Source organism: Schistocerca nitens, chromosome 8, assembly GCF_023898315.1.
Source record: "Schistocerca nitens isolate TAMUIC-IGC-003100 chromosome 8, iqSchNite1.1, whole genome shotgun sequence".
In the NCBI taxonomy this organism is placed as follows: Eukaryota; Metazoa; Arthropoda; class Insecta; order Orthoptera; family Acrididae; genus Schistocerca; species Schistocerca nitens.
In genome coordinates this window covers 567,859,322-567,881,792 of record NC_064621.1, presented here as the reverse complement: position 1 = coordinate 567,881,792, position 22,471 = coordinate 567,859,322, and the positions used below count along the sequence as shown (strand labels likewise).

General features: G+C 42.4%; 1 protein-coding gene across 2 annotated transcripts in view; it reads left to right on the top strand.

Annotated features, from left to right (window-relative positions):
- LOC126198674 (uncharacterized) overlaps positions 1 to 22,471 on the top strand; it is a 325,499-nt gene that overhangs the window by 124,403 nt on the left and 178,625 nt on the right. For both annotated transcript variants that reach the window (XM_049935165.1, XM_049935166.1), the window contains one exon: positions 6,005 to 6,107. In XM_049935165.1, coding sequence (XP_049791122.1) covers positions 6,005 to 6,107 — 103 coding nt within the window. The remainder of the gene's footprint in view (positions 1 to 6,004; positions 6,108 to 22,471) is intronic.

The following is a 22,471-nucleotide window of genomic DNA, read 5'->3' as shown; positions in this document are numbered from 1 at the left end:
AGTCCCAAACATGCTCAATGGGGGACAGATCCGGAGATCTTGCTGGCCAGGGTAGTTGACTTACACCTTCTAGAGCACGTTGGGTGGCACGGGATACATGCGGATGTGCACTGTCCTGTTGGAGCAGCAAGTTCCCTTGCCGGTCTAGGAATTGTAGAACAATGGGTTCGATGACGGTTTGGATGTATCGTGCACTATTCAGTGTCCCCTCGACGATCACCAGTGGTGTACGGCCAGTGTAGGAGATCGCTCCCCACACCATGATGCCGGGTGTTGGCCCTGTGTGCCTCGGTCGTATGCAGTCCTGATTGTGGCGCTCACCTGCACGGCGCCAAACACGCATACGACCATCATTGGCACCAAGGCAGAAGCGACTCTCATCGCTGAAGACGACACGTCTCCATTCGTCCCTCCATTCACGCCTGTCGCGACACCACTGGAGGCGGGCTGCACAAAGTTGGGGCGTGAGCGGAAGACGGCCTAACGGTGTGCGGGACCGTAGCCCAGCTTCATGGAGACGGTTGCGAATGGTCCTCGCCGATACCCCAGGAGCAACAGTGTCCCTAATTTGCTGGGAAGTGGCGGTGCGGTCCCCTACGGCACTGCGTAGGATCCTACGGTCTTGGCGTGCATCCGTGCGTCGCTGCGGTCCGGTCCCAGGTCGACGAACACGTGCACCTTCCGCCGACCACTGGCGACAACATCGATGTACTGTGGAGACCTCACGCCCCACGTGTTGAGCAATTCGGCGGTACGTCCACCCGGCCTCCCGCATGCCCACTATACGCCCTCGCTCAAAGTCCGTCAACTGCACATACGGTTCACGTCCACGCTGTCGCGGCATGCTACCAGTGTTAAAGACTGCGATGGAGCTCCGTATGCCACGGCAAACTGGCTGACACTGACGGCGGCGGTGCACAAATGCTGCGCAGCTAGCGCCATTCGACGGCCAACACCGCGGTTCCTGGTGTGTCCGCTGTGCCGTGCGTGTGATCATTGCTTGTACAGCCCTCTCGCAGTGTCCGGAGCAAGTATGGTGGGTCTGACACACCGGTGTCAATGTGTTCTTTTTTCCATTTCCAGGAGTGTATATAACAGAGCAGCCGGAGAAGATGGTATTATTGCCGAGATCTGGAAGCTCAGAGATGAAAACATCACCAAGCAAATTTGTAAGGTTATCTCAGAAATTTGGATCACAGCGTAGTTGCCAGAGGAATGGAAATGTGCTTTGATACATCAAATGGTTCAAATGGCTCTGAGCACTACGGGACTCAACTGCTGAGGTCATTAGTCCCCTAGAACTTAGAACTAGTTAAACCTAACTAACCTAAGGACATCACAAACATCCATGCCCGAGGCAGGATTCGAACCTGCGACCGTAGCGGTCTTGCGGTTCCAGACTGCAGCGCCTTTAACCGCACGGCCACTTCGGCCGGCCTTTGACCCATCCCCTACATAGAAAGTGTGATAAGTCAGAACCAAATAATTAGAGAGGTATTTCTCTAGTACCAGTGACATACAAAATTCTCTCGAGGGTATTATTAAACAGACTAGAAACACAAGCAGATCTGCAAATAGGGGAATACCAGGAAGGTTCACAAGAGGGAGATCAGGCATTGAACAGATCTTGAACTTGAGAACACTTTTGAAAGTCAGGCGGACAAGAAACACTGTAGTTACCTTTGTTGACTTTAAAAAAGCAGACGACTGCATAGACCGACAAACGCTCTTTGGCATACTGGAACAATATGGAATCGACAGAAAAACCAGGGAAAATTAAGCAACAGACGCTCACAGACACCACCTCAAAGATTAAGTTGATGAGAGAAATTTCTAAACCCTTCCAGATTCACACAGGGCTCCGAAAAGGAGATGGGCTTTCACCAATGCTGTTTAACATAGTCTTAGACAAAATTGTCAAACAATGGGAAGAACAAGTTAAACGAATACAGCTAGGAAGAACACGTGAAACAAGAACAATCATAAAATGTCTGCAGATGACATAGCCATACCTAGTAACAACACGTAGGAGGCAAAGGAAACACTGGAACACCTACAAGAAATAGCTGCCAAAACAAGTTTACAGATACCGTATGAGAAGACTCAAAACATGGAACGACAAACCAACAATGTACGCATCATGAAAACGATGTATGGATCCGTAAAAAGAGTGGAAAAATTTAAATATTTAGAGGAGTACATACAAATGGGAGGACCAAACAAGGCATCCAACATAGAACGAACAGAAAGACTCCAGAAAGCATACAAACTCACATAGTCACATTATAATAAGAAAATCACATCAAGACAGGCCAAAATTAGACACTACAAAACAGTTGTATTACCGGAAGCACTATATGCGTCAGAAACGACCACAATTGGAGCATCAGGCATTACAGAAGAGAAAAAATAAAACGCAAAATTCTCAGGTAAATATTCGGACCAATACATAAAGATGGCATATGGATGAAAAGACCTACCAATGAGTTATACCAACACGCTGACAGACTCACAGACATGATCAGAAAAAGCAGACTAAATTTCTACGGCCACATACAGCGAATGGACAACACCAGATTACAAAGAGAATCTTTGATGTAGTAAAACATTCAAGCCTTAAAACAAATTGGTATCGTGAAATAGAGGAAGACGTAAGGCAGCTTGGGAACAACAAACAAATGACAAAAGACAGAAAGGAATTCAGGAGCAAAATTAGGAATGCAAAATTTATGGTAAATGAGAAAAGGAAGACGGGAGCATTATGGACAGCAGAAAGGAAACAAGAGCATAGCAAAGGGTGAAGAGATTTTGGAAAGAGAAAAGGAAGAAACGAAAGAAGTGAAAATTGGTCATCATGAGGTACTTGAGTTCAAACACTGTCCATAAGGGCAAAAATGATATGAATGAAAAAAAAATATATATATATATATATATATATATATATATATATATATATATGTGTGTGTGTGTGTGTGTGTGTGTGTGTGTGTGTATTTGAGTGTGCAGATGATGTACAATCACTGAAGTATCTTTGCTGACTTCATGATATTCATGGTACCTAACGTTTCTTCTTATATGTGTGAACGAAGTCTTGTACTGGATTTTGACACGCATGAAGATGGCAGCTACTCAGCAAACCGATAAGTGGAGTATTTTATATATACAAGTATTTAACCGATCTTGACGTAATAAATTGTTGTACAACATAAATGCATTTTTAGAACGGTTTTATCATACCTTAATCTACTTTTCAACACAGTTTCCACATCTACTATTATTCTGTTAATTATTATTAAGCCACTTACCATAAGCAATTCCTGAAATCTAATCTCATGAAAACTTGAAGCCGTGATTTGAGAAACGACTTTTGAAGGGGCTTTTTGACGTCATCATCATCGTTGTCGTGGCACTGACCCCCTAAGCGTTTTTTTTTCTAGAAACTTGAAAACAACATTCCACCTTTTTGAACTTGTGCATGCTCTTTCTGCATCTGATCTTGACTGCTGACAGATGATGCCTCATTTTCAACTTCATGATGAGCTTTAGTAAGACTACTTTCAAAAGTTGTAACCCATTTTGTTACTGTTTCTCACAATATTTCCTCCATAACCTTGATTAATTTACCTCTGCCTTTCGCACAAAGAAAACGAATCAACACCACTATTTAATCGTCACTGGGATTTTCATTTAAATGATACTCTTTGAATTAACAGAAACAATCGTAATGTCACATTTGGGAAAAGTAGGACGTGTGAATGTGGACCACATTCTTGGCCACCACACTATTCAGATTTGATACTTCCAGCTTTTTTCCCCGGGCTTCTTGAAGAGTCTAGTTAATGAGATACCTGTACAGAAACCTAACTGCACCGATGGTGGCTGTAAAGGAAATGGTGGATACAAAGGAAATGATTCTCTATAAACCAAGTTTTTGAACAAATGTATCACAATTTACTGTTGTGGTGTGCGTACTGTAAGACCTTTGGTGCACACTTGTACGCTTAGAGTAGCAGATTGACAGTGACCAACTTTAAACAGAAATTGATTAATTTTCACACACTTTTATTAAAATAGTAACAAGCGTAAACATTACGTAAGTTGATTCTGGATGCTATTTACAATTGACAATCTTATTCTCACATACCTCTGATACTTGACAAAGTGTTTATACATTTATCTTCATGGCCATGTACAGGAATATGATAATCTTCTTAGGTGCAGACTGAAACTTGACTATAGACTGGTACAGACTAATGCAGACTGGTACAGACTGGTGCAGACAAATGCAGACTGACTAATCGGAGGTCTGTACACTCATTATAATATCTCACGCATTCAGGTATCACTGCGCGAGTATGATCCGCGAGGAGAAAAGGTTCTACGTTAGCAGCAATCTCATTGGCTGCGTTACATATTAATACGCGGAACAGCGAAAGCAGAATTTGATCCGTCTCTAAGGCAGCGCCATCTCGTAGTGCGGAGACGGACGAGCGCTGCGTCTGCGCTGTTCTGCTTAGTGGGGCGCACTCTAGTGGGAAAGTTTTGTACGCGCTGACTACGTGGAACTATGTACACAACAACTATCTCATCCGCGTCATTGTCATTATCTTCATCACCATTATCATCGGAATTAAACGATTATCGGTTTGTTCCACCCTGAAAAGATTGTCATTTGGTACTCCCGCCTTTATTTTCATTTGTGGCTTGAAGCATACGAGCATCCGGGGAATTCTGGTTCTATTTATTGTTATCACGTGACCCAGTTCGTCTCTGCAGTTTATCATTCCTATGTTAAAGTTAAATGTCTCCAATTGAGCCAGTTGTTTCGCTTGTGCGAAACTTTCACTTGAAGAAAGCAGTGGTGGTTCTGCCATCATCTCATGGAACTCTGGAAGTAAAATACTGAATCGCCAGTTCTCTGGCTGGCCTGATGCGGCTCACCACGATTCTCTCTCCTATGCCAACCTCTCCGTAGACTTCTTTCGACCAGGAATACCGTACAGCCTGCCATACTCTGCTTTTCAGCTCCTCCTTGCATCGTCTGTTGTGTGTGGTTTTGCTTTCAAGGTAACAGAATTATTCACTTATCCATTTTGATATTAATTTTGTCGTTTTTCTCACTTCTGCTATTCACCATTCCTTTCGTTTTTCTTCGTTACTGAGCAGATCGTTGGTTCCGTTCACGAAGTTCTGTAACTCCTTGTAACTCTTCTCGGTTTCACTGAGGATAACAATGTCATCAACGAATCTTACTATTTATGACCTTCCACCCTGAATTTCAATCCCACTCTTGAACCCATCTTTTATTTCGGTAATTGCTTCTTCGATGTACACGTTCGCGAGCTTGAGGGAAGGACGGAATAAGTTTTACAAATTTTTAAATCGAAGCACTTTGTTGTTTGCCTCCCATTCTTATTGCTCCATCTTGGTTCTTATGTTACCCGCCTTTCGCTACAGCTTTCACCTATATTCCTGAGAATTTAGAACATCGTGCTCTACTTTGCACCGTCGTACGCTTTTTCTAGGTCGACAAATTCTGTGAGGATCTCTTCATTTTTCCTAAGCTTTGCTTCCAGGATCAAGCGCAGCAACTGTTTCTCTGCTGCTTGCATCTTTCCTAAAGACAAACAGGTCATCACGCAAGAGATCCACACCTTAGCTGGACTCATGATTCACCTTTCTTCAGACATTTGTTTCATTCAATTGTATGTATTTGCTTCCAAGAAAGTCAAACGTTGCATCTTCCCCTCTATTGCTCTCCCTTCTTCCTTTTCACATCACCAAAGACACGCACGCACGCACACACACACACACACACACACACACACACACACACACACACACACACACACACACACACACACACACTTTGCTCCCTCTCTGTCCTATTGTGTGCTGTCATTCCCAGTAAGCAAGGACAAGTCAAGTAGCGAGTAGAAACTGCAAAGTCTTCCTACTGGCGAATGCTGGTCCAGCACCTGAAAGGGCTTTTTTTTTTTTGCAGGCCATCCGCTGCACCGTGCCCGGCTGCCGTTGCGAGTGCTTCAGCCCTGGGAAGAGCAACGTCAGATACTGCAGCTCCTGCAGCCACAGCTGGGTTCCGCACGGTGAGTACCAGCCCACCAATAACACTTAGGACTGCCTGTCGGGACATTTATGTTGTTTGATTTGGGCTCCCTGAAAACAGTATTCGTTGCCGAAGATGATTTACTGTCACTCACCCTGCAATGCCAAGTCTATTTCCTTCTTTCGACAAGTCTGTTTCCTGCTTTGAGACATGGCACAAGTTTTTTGATAATCCCTACAAGTTGTACTAACTGCTGAAAATATAAGGCATTGCGTAACACAACGTCGTGTACATTGAACACCCACAACATTATACCATCCACCTAATAGCCGGTACGCCCAACTTTGGCAGAGATAACAGCAGCGACGCGTCGTGGCATGGCAGCAGTGAGGCCTTGGTAGGTCGCTGGATGGAGTTGGCACCACATTTGTACCCAAAAGTCACCTTATTCCCGTAAATTCCGGGGAGGGGCACGATGGGCTATTTCGACAAGTTCATTCACATGCCACATGTGTTCGATCGGGTTCAGATGTGGCAGCACTTCAACTGGAACTCACCACTGGGTTCCCCGAACCACTCCATCACACTCCTGGCCTTGTGACATGGCGCATTATCTTGTTGAAAAATGCCACTGCCGTCGGACAACATGATCGTCATGAATGGATGTACGTGGTCCTCAACCAGTGTGCGATACTTCTTGGCGGTCAGGGTGCCTTGCACGAGCTCCACTGAACCCGTGGATGCCCATGTGAATTTTACCCAGAGCATAATGGAGCCACCGCCAGTGTGTCCGGCAGTACTGGTGTTAAGGAACAGTTGTCCTGGAAGACGACTGATTTGCGCCCATCCATCGGCATGACGAATATGGTATGAGGATTCATCCGACCATGCAACGCTTTGACATTGCCCCAATTCCCAGAGCCGAGGTCAAATGCCGCTTTCAGCCGTAGTCGCCCATGTGGTGGTATTAACATTGGCGCACTCATGGGTCGCCGGCTGCGGAGGCCCATCGTTAGGAGTAATCGGTGCGCTGTGTGTTCAGACACGCGTTTATTCTGCCCAGCATTAAAGTCTGATGTCAGTCCCGCCACCCCCAACGTCCGGACGTGATTTCACCTTCGTTTCGCCACGAGTTGAAGACACTCACCACAGCTCTCCGCGAACATCGACAAGTCGCGCAGTCTCCGAAATGCTCGTACCGAGCATCCGGGTCATCACAGTCTGCCCTCGGTCATACTCAGATAGGTCGCCCGTCTTCCCCATTCTACACACGAACAGCACGCGCACTGATACTACACGCACCTTACGTCATTCCTCGCCAGATGACGCTGCTATCGAATGGATAGACTTATATCGATAGTAGGTCGGTGGTCATAATATTCTGTCTAAGCAGGGTATGTACAGGGTGTTTCACAATGTTTTGACGTTCTGAAATTTGAGTAACACACAAACATTTCACACAAGGTACAGCATTTATTCAAGTTTACGTATGAAATACTACTTCGAAAACACGACGACCATTCGCGGCTACACAATACTCCAGGCTTTTCACCCAGTTTTTGAACACATCTTTCGTAACTGCTGGAGGAATTCTGGGAATTTCATCATGAATTCGATCTCTCAACTGTTACAAGCTTCTCGGCCGGTCTGAGTACAGTTTCGCCTTCAAACAACTCCGTAGGTCAAAGTCTGGCACGGTTAAATCAAGCGAGCAAGGCGGCCATTCGACATTAGCGCGTTTTGAAATCATGTGCTTGTCAGATGCTTCACGGAGAACTTCCCAAGTTCTTGTTTGATGAGTGGCATGTCATGCCTCTTGCTGAAACTAAGTTTTCGTAATGAATGTCGAGAGGTTGGCTTTCAAATGTTACGCACACACTCGACGTCCTCCGGACGCCGGGCGTTTTCCTGAGGGCCAATTGAATTTCAGTTCGAAGTTCTTGCAGTGGGACTGATGGTTTCGTACCTAATTCAACATTGTTCGACAATCAGGATTTAGATATCCGGGTAAATCTTGAAATGCTTTCGAAAGCACGTTGCACGTGCACGACAGATTCACCGTAGCGAAAATAGTATTACACTGTGAAGGCACTGATGTTGCTTCGACCAGTACAACATGATTACTGAACTGTATACTACTAATGCACGGCACCAACTTCGCTGTGTCTTGTTTTTAGTGCGAATTATTCAAATTTAAAATCGTCCAAACATTGTGAAACCCACTGTATGATGGTTCACATCGCAGACTATGCCTCTGACTTTAAGAATGCCAATCACGTAACTAAACGTGTTTCAACATACAGAGTGATTGTGTGATGATGTCACAAACTTTCAGGAATGACGAAGAACGGTAAATTTATCAATGGAGGTAAGGAATCCTGGATCGGAAGCGACCGTGTCGAAAGTTATAAGAGAAAACAGTTCTGATATATCTGGGAGTAGACCTTTTCTACTACAAGTTCTTTGCTTTCCGTATTTTAGGAGAAACGTCCATTAAATATGGACTCTAAAGCTCAGGTCTTAAGAGCCATGAACACCTATTCATCTTTCGTACTGTAAAACAAATCTTTTCTACTGAACAAGTGTTCATAACTCTTACGATATGTATTTTAGAGCACATGTTTACTGGACAATTTCTTCTTGTTCTGGGCCGTATTACCTCCTCCAAAAATATGGAGACCAGGATCCCTTAATTCTGATTGATGCATTGATAGGTACACTGAAGTGATACAGAATTTCGGGTGGACATCATTAAAACAAAGGCGTTTTTCGTTGCTGCGGAATCATCTCACGAAATTCCAATCACTAATTTTCTCCTCCGAATGCAAAAATATTTTTCTGACACCGACCTACATAGGGAGAAAAGATCACCATGATAAAATAATGGAAATCAGAGCTCGCACGGAAATATATAGGTGTTCGTTCTTTCCGCGTGCTATAGGAGATTGGAATATTAGAAAATTGTGAAGGTGGTTCGATAAATCCTCTGTCAGGTACTTAAATGTGATTTGCAGAGTATCCATGTAGATATAGATGTAGTCTTCTCCTCATACCTGGTAGTGTATAACATTACCATGGAATCATCGTGTACAAGGACAAGCTAATGAGATCTGTCTTTGTAACCTGATTATTTATTTAGTGCAATGTGTTGAACTTCAAAACCACAAAGAAAAGTTAGTGAAGGTAACACTTAATATGTACGAGCAAACAGAACAGCGACTGCACAATATAACCGCCAGTGAAAGCCCAAAGGGGATGATAAACTCTTAAAATATCCTTCGTGTTCCATTGCTCATCTGATCACTGAAATAACATCAATATAATTGTCATTATTCATAAATTTTATCAACATTCAAATTTACAATCGTAGAATTCCAGGAACTGCTCTAGCTGCAGATACCGCAACATAGACTTAATTTTTAAGCAGGCAGGAGGATTAATAAATCTCTCAAGTGAATTTCCAGGGCTACTCAACATTAATACCGAAACATACTACTTCTGTTTTCGGGGGGCGTACTGTAGATGGAGCTGTCAATATGTCAAAATAGCTGATACGGTATACCACGTTTCTCGCCGAAAGGGTTGCAGCCATAACAACCAGGCGAAGGTTTTTAGCAAGTTCGTCTTGTGCATAACGTATGCATTAAAGCGTTTAAAGTGGCATACGAGAGACCGTTTACCGATGTCATCAACCGATGGCATAATACTCACTAGGTCTCTCAGTGATACTTAGTGTGCTGCTGGACAGCGTTGTGATTTCTGTCCTAAGAGGCCTGCAGTTCCACGTATAAATACTGATATTAATAGCACACTCAGATTTTAACTGACAAAAACACTGGGAAACTTAAGATGCAAATAAGGATTGTTATTTACTAACAATGACTTACTTTCTTCTTCTTACTTTAGATGTACGAATTTTGCCTGTTGTTTCCGTTTTCTTGTTATATGCCTCTGTTACACAGGGTAACTGAAGTTCTGATATATTACGTCTTTCTTGGTCTACCTAATAACATTTTCTGTATGGATCGGTACTTCATTATTATTTTGAGTAACTGTTTTCTTTCAATCTTGTGACATGTTGCTCAATTTTATTCTGTTCTCCTTAACCTCTTTTTTTCATACCGTAAACGCCAGTTCTTGTCTGATGGTTGCGTTCCTTACACCTTCTACTACCATGTGGTCTTCTCTCCTCATCTTCATAACTTGTACTCACTGTGAGTAGCTAGCTCTTCGTTTTTGTCATCAAACAATATGAATGATCTCGCTGTCGTTTTATGTAACTTTTTTGTGGTTCTATCCTCGAGATTTTCATCAGTATTCTGAATTGATGTAACTGAATCTTCATTTGTGAAAGAGACAGTATTTCCCAAGAAGATAAAAATACGTACTCACTCTGTTTTCTAACGGTCTGTTATAAAATTGTGTTATAATTTTCTGTTCTAACATTCTGTTCTAATTTTGTTTGAGACTGCACACTTACAAAGGTGTAAAAGGAAATGAAGCGAGTAAACGATACATTTCTGTTATAATCAGTCGAAAAAATGAGTCACAAAATTTAGAAATAGTTTCGTTTATAATCGTATCTTATTCAGCTCTCAGACAACACCTGACAAGTCGGTATTATTTTGCAGAGTTGAATTACAGTTCCTGCTCTCAGTTTTCAAGAACGTTTGTGATATATAACTGTTATAAGCACTGATTTTCTTTACAGCTGCAAAAAAAAAAAAAGTTAAAAGAACTGCATCTCTTCGCGAAGAGCGTAACTGACATATGTGTTTTTGTAATGTTCTTGCATATATTGTGCTCCAACTAGTGAAGGCGGAATCTTGTACAGAATTCACAGAAGTCGTGGGTGGAAATGGCTGGGGCCTCGGATCAAGGACCATTCCACGATTGGCAATTTATTTTACTTGTAGCTGAAAAAACGTATTACCTGGTACTGACAGGTCGACTAAACTGAGGATCATGATCATCAAAGCTCCATTCTTTTGAAGGCTGTTACCTGCAGAGGAAAATCGAGACGGAAATCAATGTCCGCACGAGAACTTATAAAGTAATAACGTATGGTAGATACCATAAATAACTTTTGCTTTTCACTGAAATCTCTCAATCCCTAACGTATGCGAAGTCGATAAAATACATGCCTTTCATATCAACTCTTAATCTAAGGCCTCACTGTGCGATAAAATCTTCTGAAATATCTGCCTGAATGTCTCATGTGTGAAATGTCGCAACACTGGAATCTCGTTTATTCTTCGAGGACAGATGCACAGAGAAACAAGAATGACTCTTTGCAAATGTTCATTTCGACCAAACGAACCAAAATAACGAATAAAGCGTAAAAGATGGACGATATTTTAAAGAACCTCGTGTCAATTGTAGGTTTTCGGCTTCCGTACTCAGCTCAACAAAAGCAGTAACTACTTGTTTTACATTCCTTCTTTCCTTAGCAGAATACAAAGCACTTATACCACAGCCAACGCCTCGCACTGTTGACCCGGATGTTTAAAATTGTTGTAACTACATCAGAGATGTAACTATCTTGCAAAGCATTCCGCTGGAAGGACATCATTTCGCAAGGCTGTAAAACTTCTTCTGCTTAGGATTTGAAATTATTCCTACCTTAATAGCCTAAAACTTTCCATAACCAAAAGGTATTTTTAAAGTTTTCATTCACTAATGTTTCGCTGGTCTGGTGTCGCCATGCATCTCTTGCTACGCTCTGATAATCTCGTCATCTTCTGGTACCTGCTACGCCTCCATATCTGGTCATTATATTTCCGTCTTTCTCTGAGCCTAGAATTTTTTCTCGGCACCACTTTTCCCAATATCTGCTTGTACATTGCCATAAACAAAACGAACTTTTAATGTTTTCATTTACCAATGTTCACGAAAGTTCAAATGGTTCAAATGGCTCTGAGCACTATGGGACTCAACTGCTGTGGTCATAAGTCCCCTAGAACTTAGAACTACTTAAACCTAATTAACCTAAGGACAGCACACAACACCCAGCCATCACGAGGCAGAGAAAATCCCTGACCGAGCGAGGTGGCGCAGTGGTCAGCACACTGGACTCGCATTCGGGAGGACGACGGTTCAATCCCGTCTCCGGCCATCCTGATTTAGGTTTTCCGTGATTTCCCTAAATCGTTTCAGGCAAATGCCGGGATGGTTCCTTTGAAAAGGGCACGGCCGAATTCCTTCCCAATCCTTCCCTAACCCGAGCTTGCGCTCCGTCTCTAATGACCTCGTTGTCGACGGGACGTTAAACACTAACCACCACCACCAAAATCCCTGACCCCGCCGGGAATCGAACCCGGGAACCCGGGCGTGGGAAGCGAGAACGCTACCGCACGACCACGAGATGCGGGCGTTCACGAAAGTTCCACATACAAATATCTTCTCCTGGTAAGGATGTGTGATAAACTTCTTGTCACACACTTTTTTTTCATTTAATTTTTTTCGTGTTTAATTATAGCAACAGCAGTCCCCCCTCTCCCCTCTCTCCATCTTGCATCTGTTGCTCCCCTGTTTGTATATCCACGTAATCGGAACCATAACTCAAAAAATAAAAGAAATAAAAACGCAAACCAAATACTGTTTTCCAAACCGCTTGAAACGCACTGCCTATTCCAGCTCCTTCCACGTAATCACGTGCAGCTTCATCGGCGTTGCCGGCCGCGGTGGTCTAGCGGTTCTAGGCGCTCAGTCCGGAACCGCGCGACTGCTACGGTCGCAGGTTCGAATCCTGCCTCGGGCATGGATGTGTGTGATGTCCTTAGGTTGGTTAGGTTTAAGTAGTTCTAAGTTCTAGGGGACTGATGACCACAGATGTTTAGTCCCATAGTGCTCAGAGCCATTTGAACCATTTTTTTTTCATCGGCGTTCGCGAAAACACAATGCTTCCTCCTGGGCTCCAGATGTGCCCCGCTGACCGTACGCTTTGGTTGTCGCTTTCCGCCTCAGTTGTCGCGTTCGGCCTGCTAGCGCCCAATCATAATCCCAGGGTGCAGCGAGGCCCCGCTAGCGGCGCCCTAATATACTGACGAAATGCTAATAAAGCCATCATATTACAGCCCCTCGTGGAATCCTTATGTCATCCCCCCAAGCGCTATTAATGCGGCGAGCAAGCTGCTGAAATCCGCGAGCTGAGGGGGTGACTCAGGCAGGTTTGCGATGTGCTTCATATTCCCCCCACCCCCCCTTCCCAACCCCCGGACGGAACCCCTTCCCTGCAGGGGGAGCGCGCTGGGTTGTCCTAGCGACCTCCCCACGACAACAAGCACGTGAATAATTAGCAGCATCCCATCCCACCCCATCTCACCCCTACTTCAGTCCCTCCCCACCAGCCCTCGTCATTCCCGTCTCAAGATGGCGTCGCAAGTATTATCTCTGGGCTGCATAATAGTCGGGTAATATAGTCATGGCCCTGCTGCATGGCGTCCTCTTTATCTCCATGATTGACGTTTGTTGGTTCACTCATAAGTTGGTCTCTGTACGTCTGTACGCCAACTGTTAAAACCTTCCACACGTGCCAGAGTCTTACTTTTGCGCAGGTGGGCAAATCAGAGCACATCGATCTCACATACGCTAAGAGCACAAAAACGATCTCTAACGCACCGCCGTTAAAAATAAAAGAGTACTGTATATGTGTGGAGTGTGACTCAAAGCTGTCGCCCACATGAATTGTAACGAAGTCCTCACTAAAGGATATTTAATCTAGAATGAAGTTTCAAGTTTGATATTTAATCTCTTTTCATAGCTGTGTTAACTGCAGAAGTATTGCTGTGGACTTCATTGTTTCAAATGAATTATGGTAATTTCTGCTGCACAATCGCCGAGGAGAGGAACATGTGAAAAACGTTGACAAGATGAAGGGGCAAGATGGTAGGACGTGTGTTAAGACGTCAAGGAATAACTTCCGCGGCAATTTAGGGAGCTGTGGAGGATGAAAACTGGAAATAAAAAGCAGAGATTCTAACATATCCACCCACTAGCTGAAGACGTTGGTTGCAAGTGCTACTCTGAGATGAAGAGACTGGTACAGCGAGGAATCCGTGGCGAGCCACATCAAACCAGCAAGAAAAAAGGTGACACGCAAATAATGTGACGCAGCTCTAAAAGAGACGTCTTCAACGACGTTCCACTGTTCAGAATTCATAACAATACGTTACCCCCGAGCTGCACTTTACTGGTTTAAGAGGGACAGGCTCGATAAAGTCACCGAAATTATAGGAACCAACATTATGAACAAAACACAAATGAAAAAATGGCGAACTCAACCATGGCAGAGAGGGTGGGACGCATCCGACAAGAGTCGCCGAATACACTCTTTCTTTCCTGACGTACGCGAAAGATTGCAACTGAAACATGTCGATCGAAGCCGGGGTATCGTCCATTTCCTGACAGGCCACGGGCCTTATCCGGTACATTTAAACCGTATAGGACTAACTGACGATGGAGTATGCGTATGCGGAGAAACTAAGACACCAGAACACGTCACACTGCTGTGCAACACGCTAGCACAAGTGAGACCTATACAGAACGACAGTCACATCGCCAGAATAATACGTAATCCCGATCACTGGAACACAATAAATAGCGTAGCCGATATTGTATCGAAAACACTGCACGAAGAATACAAGCGCCAAAACCCATATGGAAGGACGCATAGACAAGTACAAACAACACAACAAACCACATGGGAGGACACAAGCTCGGCCAGAGATTCCGAACCGAGGAAGGAACACTAAGTGAACATGACTCAGAAGGGATCAACACGTAAGGGACCCAAATCAACAACGCATGACACTGCATGCCACAACACAAACACAAACAACGTAACAGGCAGTAACAATCATTAAACAAACAAACACCGACACTACATGCTAAGACTCTAGTAATACCGTAATGTCGCTTGGGAGGAGGAGGCTCGAAGAACTTTTATCCCGAGGCTCCTACTCCCCAACGACATATTGCGGAATGTTCAAAGTATACTGCACACAAGCAGTAATGTATTGTTCGTCTTATTGTGTGTAGACATAAGTGTATTCTCTTCTGTATTTAAAGCTACAACGAATTAATTTTACACATCCAATATATTTTTTGTATAAAGTATGCATAGAGCTAAAAATGTAATCTAGTAAGTTATTTAATGAATACTGCATTCAAGTAGCAATTAACTACATTCTATTTCTACTAACAACTTTACAAACATCAGTGTATTTTTTTCTCATGTAAAGCTAAAATTCATCAATTACGTGTATCAAATGCTCAGTCAGTATTTAATATCTACAATACCAGGTGTACGTACGTAAGATATCACACACAATACACCGCAACTACCAACGACAGGACAAACAAACATCTGCTGAATATCATGTAGTGTCCTGACTTGCAACACTCTCAGTAATATACCAATACACACAAATACAGTAAACATACATAAACACAAAACATTTCAGGTGAGAAGGTCTCGATAGAAATGGGTCATTACCAACCAACATACTACATAGGCTATATTACACATCCAGATACTGTACATCACTTCTCTCTACATATTGCAGATTATTTTCACCACACTCATTGTATTACTTAATCCTTTTTTTTTTTTTTTGGACATTTGCATTATATAAATTATATTGTCATGAACTAGGCAGAAACAAATTACACAGAATCGTTTAAACAGTTGTTAAGCACTCATTTCGCTGTAACCTTAGAGAAATTTTTATATACAACTGTATACCTATAAGACTGTAATAATGAGAAGTGTTTGCTGTTGGATTTAGAAGCATCCGACACACCTTACATTTCAAGGCGGTTGGTTACTCTGTACTGTTAGTGAAGTAAATAAATTAATTAATGAAGTATTCAAAGTTCGGTTAGTAGTTTCGGTGAAATTCTAATATTTATAGCTTTGGATTTAACCGTTTTGAGCATGAAGTCGAGGCTGTCTTAAGCGGAAGTTCGTGATTTAATACACAAATTAGGACGTAAGTCGAGCTGTAAAAGCCATGCGATACCAACATAAAAGTCTACAGAGAAAATGTAGCTTCCATTGTATATCGTTTGTCTGTTGGATGGTTTTAAAATATCAACACCTTACACAGAGTAACGCAAGAGAAACTAGGCATGTTATTTATTTACCGAGAATGAAGAAGTCAGGAGATGAGAACAGCTGAGTCGTACGCACAAAGCTACCCCGACAGGCGATCTACAACAAAAATGACAATTCAGCGAATGTGCAAAAAATTGTTGTTGAAAGGACGCTGAAATACTATGTACAAGTTAATGAGTAAGACTTGAACGATCGGAGAAAACTAAACAGCATTCCCTGAATATTATGATGTAAGAGACTCGCATAATTCATAATAACACTATTACTCTGTAATGAATCAGAAGAGACCACGGGTCCGTTACACCGAAGTGCTCAGAAAATATTACTGAACTAGCTCTGAAATTTTGGCGGTGGAGTTTGTATTCACCCTATAAATTATCTCATTTCACTGGATATGAACGCACAGTTATCGGTGTTACCAAATAATTTACGGACACTTGACAACCGCGACAGTTACTGTTACACTGAATGGAAGACTGATGGATGTATTTCCATATCTTTTTGCCGTGTATATTCCTCATAACAGGTTAATATTCGTTGCAAGAGTTCATTTAGCTCTTTTTTCATTAATGATAGCTCAGTTTTATACAGGGCTATTCAAAAAGATGGAACAGATTTCAAACATTTATTGCTTCCAAATTACAAAAAATAGAAACACAGTTCCAGATTTCCTGGAAAGAGAAAAGTTCAAATTTTTATGCACTCAGTGTGGGCACCATGTCTTACAAGACAAATATCAAATCGGAGTCACATTTCCTGCAATACACAAAGCAGGTGGTCTTTCGTTACCGACAACGCGCTGTCGCAGACTTTCTAGAGTGTCAGGCATTGGTGGATAAAAACGCGGTCTTTGACATAACCCTGCAATTAAAAATTACATGGTGTGAGGTCTGGGACGTTATATTGCAAGAGGGGAAGCGGAAGATGAACTTCATCGCCTGTGGTCTTCCAGGTCTCCAGACTTACACCTTGTGACTGTTGTCAGTAGTATTACGTAAAAGCCGCGTTTTGTCCCCCCTATAGCTGTTTCTCTTGAAAGTCTACAACAGTGCATTGCTGAAGCTCTGAATTCGATAACGAGAGACCAGCTGCTTCGTGTGTGGCAGGAAATGTGCCACCGTTTTGATGTTTTTCTTGTAACACATTGAGCTCACATTGAATGCATAAAAATTTTAACTTTTCTCTTTCCAGGAAAGGTGGAACTGTGTTTTTATATTTTGTAGCTTGGAAGCAATAAATGTTTGAAAGCTGGTTCTTCTTTTTGAATAACCCAGAACTTATAGGTCATTGCTTTTGCTATGTATTTTTTAAATTTAATATTCAAAAATTTTACATAGGCCGTGAAACCTTGTTCTATCAGTCTCAAAGCAGACTCTTTCCACTTGCCCAGACAAATAACAGTTCTCGCTGAGGCGTACAAGCAACTATTCTTCTCACACTACTTGAGCTGGACGGGAAGAAAGTTTGATATACTCTTAATATACTCTGCCGTGGACTTAACAGTAATTCACAGAATGTTGATGTGGAGGTAGATAACGTAAATGTAGATGCAGCAAAGATCCATGGGTACTATGTCTTGCTATGGGACAGTATCTTCTCGATCAATCCAAAGATACCGTTAGGAACGCGACACCAGCACCGTGTTCCCACATTTTCACCGGTGTACTAAGTTTTTCATTGTTATACTGTTATGAAGGCCACTGGTAATAAACCATATCTCCGTAGGCTTGTTTCTAATACTGAATCAGTCGGTAAGAACTGTAATGCAAGAATGATAGTCGAGTTGGGGCTCTACTTGCATTTTTTAATCTTGACTGCAGAGAAAAATTGGAGAGAATTTCCTTGTTATGCAAGACGCAGTTTATTTTTGATTTGTCTAAACACACTTCAAAACTTTCGGTGCTGTCTCCTGTGCACTTCTATTTATTATTTTGTCTGAAAATTATCATTATATGATAGTATCTTATGGTGGGTATATGAAGGTCAGCTGAAAAATATTTCAACATACAAAGAAGTGGTAAGAGCTGTTATATTTTTATATAGGTTCACATACATAGTTAAATACTTACAAGATGTTAGTTTTTGGTGACCGAGGACAATTTAGTGAATAACATTACAACCGTTTTCAGTTAATCTGCAGACTAATAATTATAACTATTAGTAGCAGTATGTTTTAATTCGGTTAGTACTCCAAGTACATGCGACAAGAGTAGGCCATTAATGCTTATTTTTACGTGAGCAGCAAGTCAGGTGTCGATACATGGAAGCAATACGGTTAGTCTATACTGACGGGTATTGGCCACTTAGTGGTGCAGTTATGACCATGCAGAAAAACAGCAGATAGTAAATTACGTGTTGTGTTTGCAGTAAGATGATAAGATGTACAGGAAGAAAACTAACACACTGAAGTGTGTATGTATTAACGTAACCAATGATCGCAGTACCTGCACTTATACCCTTAACAACCTGTATATTATAGAGTTGAACTATGAAATGTTATATGTTCATGCTGTGTTGAAAATTAGCCCTAGGCTACTAATTTGTAAAATACGAGTGATATGGTTATACCTCGCATACTGTGATTAGTTATCGTTTGCTTCTAATTTTATGGGTTATACGTTGTACAGTTGGTCTTCTGGAAACAACAAAAAATTTCTATTTTTCCGTTTTTCGTCATTTTCAGAGAGTAAACTAGTATGTGATATACAACTTTTTTTTCTTTCGTTGTCTCTGTTTTTAACGGTTATTTATTTTATCAGACAAACACAGCGTTTCTTCATTCTTGTATTTTTAATTCCGCGGTCAGTTTCTCCAGTTATTTCTTAAAATGAAAGAATGAAATACTATTAGCGGCAACAGTTCAGCTTACCGTTGTTATTTTTGTCAGTAATCTAAGAAATAGTCTGATGTAGCTCTCCACGCAAGTTATCCATCAAACTGCTGTTGCACGTCTACATAACTAATGCACCTTACATCGGTTTGTCCCTGCCGACCATTATTACCCCCCACACTTCCTTCCATAATGGAACTAACTGTTCCTCCACGTATCAGGATGTGTCCTATCTGCTTATACCTTCTTTTGGTCAAGTTTCTATCCAGCTGGATTCAGTACCTCTTCTATCCATCCATCTAATCTATCCATCTAATTTTATGCATTCTCCATAGTAACACATTTCGAAACCATCTACTCTCAGCTTATCTGTGCTGTGAATAATGCATAAATGAATAAATTTGCGGTGTCCATGATCACTAAAATTATTTATTCATATAAATTACCGGTTTTGGAAAATCTCTGTTGTCATCAGCAAAATATGGGACCGAAAATGCTACATTACAACAACTAACACAAGAGCACACGTGATTATATATAAAACTTGTAATACATAGAATAACAACATATCTGTATTTTCATTATTACACTATCTTCTCCTTCACTACAGTAAGTGGTGCAATACAATGTATGTCAATGTCTGTATCGTGAGCTACGCTAGAAGTCGTCATGTCAATTTTAAAATAACAGCTATGCACATACATGTTATTGCGCCTATTACAAATGCTCACATTCATCACTACCTTACTACTGACAGATCCCAGCGAAAACATTCTTAGTGATACATAAGTACATCAGATGGCGCAGTGGCAGTAGGAATCGATGTTATCATTTCCTCTCTATTATTCCATACATGTGCCTAATTATCTGTACTGCATATCATATATTGTGTCCTGCCTACTCATCGAATACGGGATGTCTAGGAAACTTGCTTTCTCGGATCACTAGACAAAAAATCAAGCAAATCGTATGAATTAATTTTTATTCCAGTAATATAAATGACAGTACTTACGTTTGAGAATTTACAATGTCGTGTCGCAAGCAATGGGCGATAGACAAAATAAGAAAATCTCTTTAGTATACACAACTCCTAATACAAGTGAAACAATGCAGTTCCTAAGTCGCTGCTGTAGAGCTCTTACAAGGGAACCTCCCCATCGCACCCCCCTCAGATTTAGTTATAAGTTGGCACAGTGGACAGGCCTTGAAAAACTGAATATAGATCAATCGAGAAAACAGGAAGAAGTTGTGTGGAACTATGAAAAAATAAGCAAAATATACAAACTGAGTAGCCCATGCGCAAGATAGGCAACATCAAGGATAGTGTGAACTCAGGAGCGCCGTGGTCCCGTGGGTAGCGTGAGCAGCTGCGGAACGAAAGGTGCTTGGTTCAAGTCTTCCCTAGAGTGAAAAGTTTACTTTCTTTATTTTTGCAAATTTATGATCTGTCCGTTCGTTCATTGACGTCTCTGTTCACTGTAATAAGTTTAGTGTCTGTGTTTTGCGACCGCACCGCAAAACCGTGCGATTAGTAGACGAAAGGACGTGCCTCTCCAATGGGAACCGAAAACATTTGATCGCAAGGTCATAGGTCAACCGATTCCTCCACAGGAAAACGTCTGATATATTCTATACGACACTGGTGACGGCATGTGCGTCACATGACAGGAATACGTTGTCGACCCACCTAACTTGTACACTTGGCGAATGGGTAAAAAGATTCTTCTACCTTGCCCGATTTAGGTTTTCTTGTGGATGTGATAATCACTCCCAAAAAAGTGATGAAAACATAAGAGTTTGTCATGTAAACCGAAAATAAAAAATTAAAATTTTCACTCGAGGGAAGGCTTGAACGAAGAATCTCTCATTCCACAGCTGCTCACGCTAACCACGGGACCACCGCGCTCCTTAGGTCACATACTCCTTGATATTGCATATCTTGCGCATGGACTACTCAGTTTGTATATTTTGCTTATTTTTTTTCATAGTTCCACACAACTTCTTCTTGTTCTCTCGATTGATCTGTGTTCAGTTTTTCAAGGCCTATCCACTGTGCCAACTTATAACTAAATCTGAGGGGGGTGCGATGGGGAGGTTCCCTTGTTAGAATAGCTAGTCTTCAACTGTGTAGCGGCCCAGCGGCGCGGCGTTTAAGTTCTGTTCGCCTAGAGGCCGCTGCTTTCTCGGTGTCGTCCTAGAGAGGGGTCGGTCAGCGTACTATTGGCTGACGTCGTCTCACAGCCCTCTCTGCTCTAACGTTCCTGACTGCCTTGCCGGCGCTTGACTTTTACCCAGGAACATCATACAAGTTTTACTTCCATACAAGGCTACGCTCAAAACAGGTTCAGGAAAGACTTCCTAACACTTGTATTTGTATTCAGTGCCTTTCATCCTGTTGCTTGTCTACAGTTTATATTCTCCTTACCTCGATCAGTGCCACTTATTTTGCCACTTGAATAGCAAAAGTTCTCTTCTACTCCAAGCGTATCGTTTCCCAATCTAAACATCACCTGACTTCATTCTACTGCAGTCCATCATCCGTTGTTTGTGTTCATATTGTAACGTCTTTTTCAAGAATCCGTCTGTTACACTCAACTGATGCTCCAGACCTGCTAACTGAGGACATGCAAGGATGTAAAACGGAGGAGATCACTGACATGGAATACGATATTTTCGGACGTTTGCACCAGGAGGTCCCAGAGCGTGATTCACCGCACGCCACGGCACGGCACGGCGCGGCCTCCTGTTAGCCGGCAGTTGCGGCCCAGCGGCTCCTTGGGTGGGACGGAGCGTCCCCGCGTGCCGCATTACGCGCATGGCGAGCCTAATGTAATTCAGGAGCTCCCCTCTCTGTTTACCCCTTAAGTAACCCTGTCGCTCCGGGCGGACTCGCGTCACGGCCCTAATGAGGGAACGGAAAGGGGGCGGGGGGACGGAGCGACACAGCTAGTGGTGGCGTTAGCGGCCTCCGTGATCCCATCCAAAGCGTCTCCCTGTAAACCACTGTGTCGTCACTAATCTAACTATGACGTTCTGCTATAATTCAGCGCATTACACGAGGTACTAGAAAACAACAATCTAAGACGAAGAACGAAGTGCTCGGATTAAAAAGGACGTAAGACCATGATGCCTTTCGCCCCTACTGTTCAACCTATAGAAGGGAGAAGCAATGGCACAGATAAAAGAGACATTCAAGACTGGTTTTAAAATTCACAGTGAAAGGATATCACTGATATGATTCACAGATGACATTGCTGTCCTCAGTGAAGAGGAAGAATTACTGATTCTGTTGAACAGAATGAAAAGTCTAATGAGTATAGAAATTAGAATGAGAGTAAGTCGAAGCAATGTGAAAGTTGTGAAGCGTAGCAGATAAGAGATTAAAGATGCAAAATTGGAGACCATGATGTAGACGAATTTAAGGAGTTCTGCTAGCTTGGAAGCAGAATAAAGCATG